Source organism: Dromaius novaehollandiae, chromosome 13 (genome assembly GCF_036370855.1).
Source record: "Dromaius novaehollandiae isolate bDroNov1 chromosome 13, bDroNov1.hap1, whole genome shotgun sequence".
Lineage (NCBI taxonomy): Eukaryota > Metazoa > Chordata > Aves > Casuariiformes > Dromaiidae > Dromaius > Dromaius novaehollandiae.
In genome coordinates, this window is record NC_088110.1 from 23428943 (window position 1) to 23440207 (window position 11265).

The window sequence follows — 11265 nt, forward strand, 5'->3', positions numbered from 1 at the left end:
AAATATTTGAATTTGCTATTTCACAAACTCCTGTCATAAATAGTAAATTATGGATATTTTGGAGGGTGTCACAACACTATAGCTATGTCACCTTTTTTTTTTCTTTTTTAAGGTGACCTGCAAATAAATTATGCCATGGGAATCCCCAGGATTCTCCAGAATATAGTATGATACCCTTTGCCACACTCCTTGCACCTTATTGACCTCCTCCTTTGTCTCCTCAACTTGGAGGGGTCAGCTTTTTACGGACTCGCTCTCTGCCTGCAGCAATTCTTTACACCCTTCTGGTGAACATTGCAGTGCTGGTTTGGTAACAAACAACACGAGCCAGCAGCCTGTGCCAGCTTGGGTATTGTTTTCCCCATATAAGACTGCATGCACTTAATCCTGTGTTCTGCAGGGGATGAATGCAGGTATTCTTAAGCACAAGGGAGGAATTAACAGTCCCTATTTTTTGTACGCAGGCAGCAGCCTCCTCCCGAGTTAATAGTAGGTGTGACAGCACTGCTGGGGCTTTGAGCAGTGACCAACTCTTAGACTAGAGAGCAGAGTGCTCTGAGCCCAGAAATGAGCAGCACTGGAAGAGCTGAGCTGATTCCTGTCTCATATGGTGGATGCTACATAAAATCACAAAAATGCTGTGTAGCAGTAGCTGGTGATGATGTTACCTGTTACGTATTCTATGGTGTAACGCAAGACAAGGGACAGGTGTTGACATTTGCACAAACATGCTCTTTTGTACCCTGCTAATGAGTGTGAAGGAGTGAAAAGAGCATTTTTGCACAAACTCCATGCATTTGATCTAGAAACCTGACCGACAGTTTGTAAGTGGGCATGTCTGTTTTGGATAAGAATCTGTAGAGTTGAATGGATCAGAATAAGAAACAACCATGATTCCACATGTTCTATATGTAAATTAACGAATGAAGTAGACTGTCTCCAAAATTGACCATCATCCCTGAAAAGGTGACTTGATTTATACTAGTAAATAGATCCCTTTAAGAGAATCCTTATTGTTTGAGTGTTGTGGTGAAGTCGGGTTTATCTTTTCCAAGTGTCTTTAGCTGCAGCAGTTGCAACAGTTTAGTCAACAACAAATACGGGTGTGTTTCATGGCTTTTGAAAATGTCTGTTCTCTGCCTGTTCTGGGAGTTTGATCATACACATAAATATTTTAATTTTGTAGTGAAAAGTCTGTGAAGAAACTAGCTGCCCTGCCAGTCCCTCAGCCACTCACTAAAATTACAGCAGCTGCACCGGAGCCAGCCAAACCAGGGGATAATAGAGAGGCAAGAAGGAAGGAACGTCAGACCAGGACTCCACCCAGGAGGTAAGACAGCTGGGGTGGAGTGAGGCTTGATCTCCTGGAAGATAGAATGAGTTCTGGGTTTCTCTCTGGAGTACCAAGTGCCAGGACTCTTCCATATTAAAGGAAAAATCTATTCCCTGGGGTGGGAAGGAAACGGGAAGAGAGGGAAGATGTGATTTTCCTCAGCAAATGGCTTCTCTCTCTAAAGGGCCTGTTGGGTGAATGAAGTAGGTGGAATATCTCAAATGTGCCAAAAGGCAGCGTCTGCAGAGAAAAGGAAAAAAAAGGGGGGGGGGGGGGGGGCGGGCAAAGCATGTTTTGGAGCAGCTGGTTGTGGAGGCTGTTGGCAAGGAAGCAAAGGCGCACTTAATCTGGAGACCCGCTCTGACAGGTTGGAGGGTCAGGATTTGTGGTGACGGGTCTGGACCCTGCTTACTGTAAACGCTTGCTAGTAAGTAGAAAGTATTTCTGCTGGGTGGTCCCAGGAGTTGGTTCGTCAGCCATCTAGCAGAAGACGTGAGAAAAACTCCACTACTTTGAGAGTCCCCGGTATACAGCTTGCTGCCTGTGTACTGCTCCACTTTCCCTTCCTGGCTCTGTCCTGTGTGACTTGCCTGAATGTTTGAGAGACTTGTTCTCTCTGCCTTCTAATCATTTTTTTTGTCATTTTCCCCTGCCTTTGCATTTGAAATGAGAGAGGCTTCTGATGGCTTTCAAACAAGCAGCACTTGTCCGTATTTAAATATGTTTATCATGCTTAATCCATTGTGTGTATTTAAAAATGTTACAGAATAGATGTAGGTATGCCTTTAGTAAGGCATACATCGTTTTTCTTGGATAACTGCATGATATTTTTTATCAGTGTTTCTTGAAGGTGGCCATGAGTCTGTTTTCTGTTCAGGTTTTTGGAAGCCTGGGTTCTTAATTTTGCATGAGATTACATCTCCTCTTTCTTCCCAGTAGCTAAAGAAAAGTCCTGGACTGAGCTGTTACGTCTCCATGCATGAAAACTGATCCCTAGAATTCTTTTCTCTAGAAACTGCATTAGTTCTGGACTTTATTTCACTTAAATTAGTTAATCTTGGATGTCTTTAGACACCTTCCATTAGTCTTTATTCCTGTCTTTTTTTTTTTCTTATACTCGCAAAAGCCCCACTGCCCTACGAGCTCACTGCTGTGCAAACGAGACGACCAGCACTATTTATGTTAGTACTGGTGTTTTAGTCACAAGAAATGTGTGTGATTATATAGCCTGAAACAAAAGATGGTCCCACAGTTTTCTACAGTTAGCAATTTTTCATTGTAGGAAGTATTTGCTCTGGTATCGGTGCAGGATTAAGGGCTTTAGCTCATTCTTTGTCTGGCTCTGTTTAGCATCATTCAGTCTTGCGTAAAACGTCTACTGCTCAGAACTGAGATGCCAGCTCGGGATGGGGAAAACATCATTGAGAAGAACACCTGAAACAATTACATCTGTAAAGCACCGTTCTTTTACAGGATGCGGGACAGTTGTGTTTCAGCATCATGCTCAAACCGTCCCTAAGCATTTGGGGTTTTTTCTAACCTTGCTTTAGTGCTGAGTGCAGCCAGGTGAGATGGTTCTTTTGCTGTGTTGCAGACGGACTATCAGTGGCAGCATCAGCGGCAGTGCCAGCAGCTACAGTGGTTCCAGTTCCCGATCTAGGTCCTTGTCTCGCTCTCTCTCCAGATCTCATTCCAGATCAACGTCTGCCTCAGTCTCCCACTCCCCATCTGGGTCCAGAAAATCCAGGTACAGCCTTGACCCTTAATAACCTTTGTCAATTTAGCAGGAAATAACTCTTTGTAACTGTTGAGGTTACTGCAACAAAAGCTCTCTCCAGGGTGAAATACTGAAGCTACAGGTAAGTAGGACATGAAATAAGATTGTTCATTCATATATTGTTATAAATCTTGAATCATGAAAGTAGAACAATATTGGTAGTGTCCATGGGGTTATTCAAGTAAATGATTCTTCATGTCAGCTGAACTGTTTTTACTTAAATTATGATCAAAACATCATCTCCATGTTGACAGTTCTTAATTTAACATTTTATCTTGCTGGGGGAAAAGAAATCCATAATGTATTTACAAGGTAACAGTTTCAGGCTACAGAGCTTTGCTATTCTTAACCTCTACTACCTCCAGTTATTAAATGTCCTTAGGGAAGATGCTTGGCCTGTCAGTTAGAAGTAGGTCAGGAAATACCTAAAAGGCCCAGCTAATGGCCGTTTTCCTTTGCTGGTAAAGTTGCATGACTGCTTCCCTCTGTGTTTAGCCAAAAGTGAATAGTTATATGGCTGTTAGTCTGTGGGATTTGTAAACAGCTAGCTAACTCCAGTAAAGAGCCAAGAAATAAACCCCTTTTGAAGTCCTTACTCAGGTTTTTTTTACATCTGTTGATACACAAGAATCTCTGAAACCTCACAGGTGGCTTTTAAACACACAGCTTTGCTGTGCTAAAGTATAGGGTTAAAAGTAGACTTACTGTAGTCCAAAAATAGTGGATAAAATAGAACTTGGCTCTGACTGGTGCTAATTCACATATCCGAACACTGTGAAATTCCAAGGCTGAACATCCGCATTATTTTGTGGAAATGCAAACATGTTTACTACATGCTTGTCTCATTCATCAGATGAGGCAAGGGTGATGCAAGAGGTTCAGAGAGCACTTGGGCATGCTTGCTCTGCACTACTCTGCTCTTAAAGGGAGTTGAGAGGAAGAAAATGTGAAAACCTAATGCAGGTACCAGGGGTGTGCTTGCTGCTTTTACAGGTGTGTGGAAAAGGAGGTTGCTGCTCCCTGAAGCTTGCTTTCTATATATAACACATATAGATGAGGTAGAAGGGCAGAGATGGGCAGTGAGTAGTATTCTTGGTAAAGCAGGAAAGGAGAGGTGGCTGGCAGCTTCAGTGTTTGTTGCCAAGCTGCATGCTGCTGGTTGAAGCTAACTCTGTGTGTACTGTTGTTGAAACAGTGCCCACTTGGATTCTGGCACCAGAGCATTTCTGCAGCAAGGGCAGTATGATCTGTGCCCAAACCAAGCCAGATTAACCATCACAACCCTGTAGCCAGGACCTTTCCCAGAGAAGGAATTCCTGACTCACGGAGTCACCATCGTGGCCTTCGTTTAGACCTTCTCTCAGACCTTGGTTCTCTCAGAATACCTGCAGGTAGTGACTTTGTGACTTGTTCGAGGGCATGTCTGCCTTGCAGCTGCCGCAGCCTGTTCAGACATACACAAACTGGCTTTCAATTAGCGAGCTTGGATCTTGCTAGCAGGGCAGTCACTAGAGCGCAGAACTCGGTATGGCCTGCAGAACCTGCTTGAGAAGCTCCGTAAATAATCATGTGCTTAGCATACACCTGGTCCTGTATGGCGGTGGTTACCATGTAAGCCAGTTCCCAGCTACTTGGGATTTTTGGAGCCACTTCAGTACGGCGAAGCTGCAGCAGACACATCCCTCTGAAGTGCAAGTCCACCCATGAATATCCCTATATTCTTGTCTGAGAGGTTGTTAAGTAGAAAATGTTTTTTAAATGAATATGATGATTGTCTGACACGTTTAATTTTGTGAATCCCTTAAGATAGCTATCTTATAGGCACCCTTACTTCCCTGTTGTTATCGCTCCTGACAGTTTGCGCATCCTCAGAATAGGCAGCAGGGCTCTCCTGGACCCTGGGGTGCTGTGCAGGAGCTATGGGCTGTAGGACTCCTGGTCTTTTAAAGTCTCCGTGAATAACTGTGTACCACGCAATGCAAACACTGCGGGGAAACCCTTGACCTGAGCCATTACTGCTGACGTGTAATAGTGCACACCCTGCTTTCACTTTATGTTTACCTGGGGGGACAGTGACCTCTTAAAGTGTTGCCTTAATGCTGTTTATAAATAAATGGTATTTTCTAGACTTGCATCTGAGATGTCTGAGGCTTTATTATCATCTGCACATCAGGAAACACAGGCTTTGTCTTGTCCTGGGCACTGCTCACCTTAGCAGCTTTCTGACATCTCAGCCACTCTTTTTGGGCACAGTAGGGGCATTAAAGGTGTTTGTCTCACTTCTGCCTGGTTCTTGTTGCACTAACTGTGATGGGTTGTTGGCTCTTTCCAGGTCCCTGAGCGTGAGCAGCGTTTCTTCTGTCTCTAGTGCCTCCTCCAGCAGCAGTTCTGTACGCAGTGCCGACTCCGAAGACATGTACGCAGATTTGGCCAGTCCTGTTTCCTCAGCCAGTTCCCGCTCCCCAACCCCAGCGCAGCAGAAGAAAGGTAGAGGTATACGGTTTGGTATTTTCTTCTCTAATGGGTCCTGGGAGAAGTAATGGGGAGCTGAGATCTGCATACAGTTTTCTTGGTGATACTACAGCCTCCAGGAAAATTGTTGGGCGGGGGTTGACACGAGTTTTGGCTACCGTATGTCTCCTGTAGATTAGGGGAGTCCAGAGGCTTCACTCAAGGAAGGTGAGAGCATGGAGTGGGGGATGCTGTGGAGCAAACGTGCCTTCACATCCTTTCATCCATGTGTCTATGGCTGGAAAGATGCCTTTTCCTGCACAGGCCTCTGTCTTGATGCTCCCTCTCTTACCTTGTTTTCTTTCACCCTTGTGAGATGGTGCTAAATCTTTTGGATTACTCCAGTATCATGTTGCTCTTCCTCTGTTCTCTTTAGCCCATAGCGGTGTTGGAGGCAAGAGCCTTTTGTTCCTCATATTTTATGTTAAGCATTCTCTCTGTGGAAATTCTGTTTTCCTGGGTCTCTGGGGCCATGTACTGTGCTAACTGGCGTGGGCACTTTCAGTCCCTGAAGCATCCTCTTGTCCTGCCCTGTATAGGGAGGACAGGCGAAAGGAACCGATTGCAGGTCACTGATGTCTCCATTCTGCTTTCAACAGGAAAGTCAAAAAAAGAAGATAGCGCTAAGGAGGAAAAGCGGAAACGGGATGTGTCTGCTCAGCTCCTGAAATCAACCAAGCCCACCCAGGGGAGCAAGTCTCAGCAGCTCCTCCAGACCCAGCAGCCCTCAGCCCCCCAGTCTCAGCAAGGGGGCTTCAGCGCTCACAAAGAGATCAAACTGACACTCTTGAATAAGGTGAGAGGTGGCGTGGGGTGCGATTCCCTCTGTGCGTGGGTCAGAGGAGCGGATGGGGCCGATATCGGGGCTCTGGGCTGGCGGCAGGGGGGCTCCAGGCTCCGGGCTGTCGGGATGAGCTCGGTCGGGTAGGTCTGCAGCTGGGGTTGGAAGGCGGCAGACGGAACCTGTCTGGCAGCACACACCCTGTGGTGACTGGAGTCGGGACTGTGTTGGCGGCTCCCCTGGGGCACATTCCTCCTGCAGCTTCAAGGGCTGTTGCCTGCTTTCTTGAAGGCTGCAGCCGGAGCGCCAAAGCGAAGGCATGCACGGCGCAGTCCTGCCACGGGTTCTCCCACATGCGCTTGGGCCTTGCCTGCTGAAAGCACGCTCTCCGCACGCTTCCGAATGAGCTGTCCTCCCACTAGCCCGCTCTGGAGCGAACTGCTGACAAGTCAGTAAATGAGTCAGGAGGTAAAAGTGGCGATTGCCTCACCACCTCACCCCGCTTTCTGTGGAAAGCCTGGCACTTTCCCTGGCAGTTAGGATTGAGCCTGATGCCCCAGTTCGGTGCCTTCAGCTGAGATGCAGTCCAGATCACGTGAGAGAGTTTGGCCTTGTGGGGTTTTGTGCTGGAGCAGGGTGTTGGCTCCAGTCAGTGGTTAGGTTCCTGTTTTTGAAGCGTTAATGTTTTCTTTGTCAGCCTGAATTCCCCTGTGCTGTTTGAGGCTGCAGTTTTCCCTACTTCCCTGTCCTGTGACGTGAGATGCCTTTATCAAATTTGTGAAGCATGCTGGGTGCCTCTGTGGGGAGGAGCAGGCAATTACACACAACTACTGACAGGCACGGTAGGATCCTGGAAGAAAGCCTGACTCCACGTGCCTCATTGACATTTGCTATCCTTGGTGCTGTCGGAAAAGACTCTGCAAAGATGCTTCCATTTTCCCTTTTCTGGCTGTTATGAAAATACCCCATGAAACAGTGTACAGCATTAGCTCCAGAATATATCCCAGCTGCCAGAGGGTGTTGCCGTTTGCTTACAGTGGTAGGGAATTAAATGGTCCCAGTGATGGCTGGGGCTGGCATGCACTTTAACAGGGAACCCGCTTACGTTGATGAGCGAGCACGTCCCTGGCCCCGTCACAGGAAGCATGTCTGCTTGCTTCTGTTCTTCCTCCCTGCAGGGAGATGGCTACTCAGCTCCGTTGTCTGTTTAATTCCATTTTAGGCAGCTGACAAAGGAAGCAGGAAGAGATATGAGCCAGCAGACAAAGACAGGCCAACCTCTCCTCCAGCCAAGCGGGTTAACCTGTCACCTGACAGAGGTGAGACATCAGACTTCGGAAGGATTCGGCTCTGGGCCGTCTGGCGTAGCTGGGTTCCTACTCCTGCCACTAGAGGCAACCCTCAAGCACCCCGTTTTGGGTGACAAATGTCCTGTGAAAATCTCTGCTGCAAGAGTCTACTTGCTGGAGAGGTTAATTGCAGGCACGTGTCCTTCCAAAACCTACTGCCTTCAGTAACCTCAGAGGTGTGCGGTTGCCACAGGATAACACAGGCGTAGTAGCCATCCTGCTGCAGAAACATGGTGGAGGCGAGACGCTCAGGTTTGACTGCGAAGTAGGTGAGGTGAGGTCAGCCCTGGGCAGGCCAAACCCGGCCTTGTCGAGCTGTCTTGCAGTGCGCATTGCAAGTACCTTGGCTCTACTATGTCTGCGTAACTCCACTGTAAAAAGAGAAGCCCTTGCTTTGATGGTGCAATGTGCTTGTTGCCACTGTAGGTACACATCCTTCTGTCCCATGAAGCCCTGCTGTTCTCTAATACTGTCACTGGATATGGCTGTTGGATTTGTAGGGTTTTTCCTTCCTGTATCTCAAGGTCTTTTCTAGCTTATAGTTCTGTGCATCAAAAGGGATCTTTGTGTCATGATAGAAAGACTTGTGGCAGTGCTTAGAAAGGGAGGGAGCACAGGCTGCCAAGTCCCCAGGAGGGATGCAGTAATTGGCTAGATCACCCATCCTGTGAAATGAGATGATTTCCCCACTTGTGTGACACAGTCTGATCTGCCTCATATGTTTAGAAAGACACAGGCTTTCCAAGTGTTCTCTGAAGCCTGAGCAGTGATATTAGTGCCTCAGAAAACCAAGCTAGCATGATGCGTCGAGGGGGACCCAACTGCAATACTCCAGCCTCGCTAGCACTGCTGAAAAGCAAAGGGGGGTGTCATCAACAGAGGTGCTTCTGTTTGTCGCACAAGCCAGCCCTGACACATGATGTTTTCCCTGATGTCTCGGCTGTAGGTGTATCTTGTTGACTCTGGGTGCTAGCCAGAAGAAAATTCTGTGCTAATAGCCCGGTTGCATTTTACTACTGCAAAGGCAGCTTGTAAGGGACTGGGTGAGGTTGAAGTTCACTAGGATCTAGTTCACAGCTGCTACTGAGCTGCAGACAAGTGAATGGGCCAGTGTAGCAAACTGCCCTGATTTACTGATGTAGGTATGTACAAACAACAAATAGTGTATACTATAAAGCACATTTTTAAACAATGACAAATGGGATGTAAGCCCTGAAGTTTACTCAGCCTAACCTTGTAGTGACCAGTAACCTTGGCTGAGCCAGGACTAAACTCAAGGCATAATCCAATATGCAGCGTGTGCTCAAGTATCGCAGTGCAAACCTTATCTATGTTTGTGCCTTGAGTTTCCCTTCGCTGTTCTGTAACTTCACTGTGGTAAAATCTGCAGTGTCAGCAGCCTTGGTTTTCTCATGCTGTCAGTCATCTGGAGCAGAGAGAACTGCCACAGTGAACACCGGAGGCAGGCGGCTGATGCTCCAAGGAATTAGGCACTTTTCCTCTCCAGAGTGCTAATGAGAGTGAGGTCAGCAGCCGCTGGAATGTGCTGTCCCGGTGCAGCGTAGCAGGCTGTGCTGCTCGGCTAGTCCTCAGGGCTCGCGCGCAGCCCCGTAGGCATACAGGCTGCCTTCCAGGTAGAGTTGCTTCTCCGTGCTCTGGGATAACAGTTGTTGGGACACCTATTGTAGCCAAATCTGGATAGTGCTGTTGCAGGACCCCAGCTGGCTTTCCACCACCCCTCGGTCCACGCGGCTCTGATGGGGCAGCGCTGTTCTGGCACACCACGTCAGTTCAGTCTGCGCTCAACAAACAGTGATGCTGCCAATGGATTGGCCCCAGCTGGCTCCAAAAGCAGCAGAGCTGCACTCACGCAGTGCTGCTTGAGCTAATACACCCTCTTCACTGGCCAGCACGGAGCCTGCTCGGGTGTCTCCGTGCCCACTGCGCACAGACTGGATAACCTGCCTAGAGATAATGGAGCATTGACTCGGTCTGCAAGGAAAGGCCCTGCCCCACAGGTTTTGCTTGCAAAGAACAGCCTAAAAGTACAGCGGACAAGCCTACTTCCAGAAATCAGATGGTGAGGAGAGGGTCATACAGCTTCCTGCAGGTAACATTGTGTGTAGTTGACTACGTGGCACAGCCTTGACTAGCTTTTTTACCCCTCATCCCTGAAGATTAAGTAGGTTCCTTTTCTGGCTGCTGCTGGACTTGGCCTTTTGCCGGCATGATCTGGCTGTTCTCAGGATGCCACCCTTAGAGTGCAGAAGCAGTATGGTAGGCAGGGTAGCACACCGCGTCCTTGTGATGGGAAAGAATATCTCACCTTTATTTTCCTGATAGGCTCTCGTGACAGGAAAGCGACTGGGAGACTCTCTTCACCCAAGCAAGAACGACAGAGGGGCCAGAATCCGAAACCATCTCCTGCTCAGACAGACAGGTCAGTTGCTGCTGGCGCTCCTGGGCCAAAGCCATGGCTTGTCTCAGTGGGACCTGATCTCTCTAAACTAACAGCCCTGCAGATAAAAACCAGAGTCCTGCCCGTGGTCTCCTCAAACCTCGTCTAGGTGAGGTGGGGCTCACACGGAGAAGGTGGGAGTTTCTGGTGCATCTCTGGCACATGTAAATAGCTTCTGCTGGATCACATTTCCCCACTTGTCCAGTGGTTCAGTTCCTCCTCTTGAGGAGGCTTTGAGGCTCTGGCCTTAGAGTTTCCAGCTGTCATGGAGGCGCAGAGAGGAATGACATGAAGCTCCTTGGACAGGAGCCACAGGTGCTCAGGGGTTCAGCTCAGCCCATGCGGAAGCCACCAGGTAGATGCTTCCAGCTCAGAAAAGAGCAGGAGCCTGGGAGTTTTCTTGAGGTCAGTCCCAGCAAGAGGTGCCAGCTGGGTTAGATGCAGGTTCAGTCATGCCAGTGCCTCTGCCTCCTGCTAGCAACTTGTAGTGCTAATGAGGAAGAAACTACAACTGCATCATTCCTCCTGCCAAGCTCTTCTTGGCCTCTGGTTTGGTGCCCAATTCTTCTTTGTATGCTCTGGCATACCCTGAGCCACTTGCTTTGCTGTGGACCCTGGATGACATTAAATGGTGACTATCATCCCTGGCTTTGTGCCTGTCTCTCCCCTCCCACGACAGATGACCAGCTCACGTCCAGTTTCTTGGCAGCTTGCACCTATCGTAGCGCTGGGAATACCCCATCGCAGAACTGGATGTGTGGCTCCGGGGGCTTTGGCCTGGACTGCGCTCAGAACCCGTTGGCTAAAGGGTTGTGGAGCACCTTCTGCAGCGCACCTAACACTTCCTCTGCCGTCTTTGCCTGTGGCCAGCCAACGCTGCTTTGCATTTCTCTCGTTTCATCTCTCCAAGGATCTGCATGAGCCAACAAACGCAGCCCCGTCCTGAACCCCGGTGTTCCTTGGCTGGCAGGGCTAGTGTCATCCCCTCTCCCCAGCCTGGGGCATGAGCGAGCCTCAGTTTCTGTGTGTCAGTCTTCCCAAATCAAAGCCTAGTCC

The 11265-nt window shown here is 48.5% G+C and overlaps 1 protein-coding gene across 6 annotated transcripts in view; it reads left to right on the forward strand.

Annotated features, from left to right (window-relative positions):
* Nucleotides 1–11265, forward strand: part of ZC3H18 (zinc finger CCCH-type containing 18) — a 49907-nt gene that overhangs the window by 36781 nt on the left and 1861 nt on the right. For 4 of the 6 annotated variants that reach the window (XM_064519800.1, XM_064519802.1, XM_064519804.1 and 1 more), the window contains 6 exons: nucleotides 1187–1330; nucleotides 2928–3080; nucleotides 5443–5603; nucleotides 6221–6417; nucleotides 7625–7721; nucleotides 10095–10191. In XM_064519800.1, coding sequence (XP_064375870.1) covers nucleotides 1187–1330; nucleotides 2928–3080; nucleotides 5443–5603; nucleotides 6221–6417; nucleotides 7625–7721; nucleotides 10095–10191 — 849 coding nt within the window. The remainder of the gene's footprint in view (nucleotides 1–1186; nucleotides 1331–2927; nucleotides 3081–5442; nucleotides 5604–6220; nucleotides 6418–7624; nucleotides 7722–10094; nucleotides 10192–11265) is intronic. The other 2 variants (XM_064519801.1, XM_064519803.1) reach the window with 1 other exon arrangement.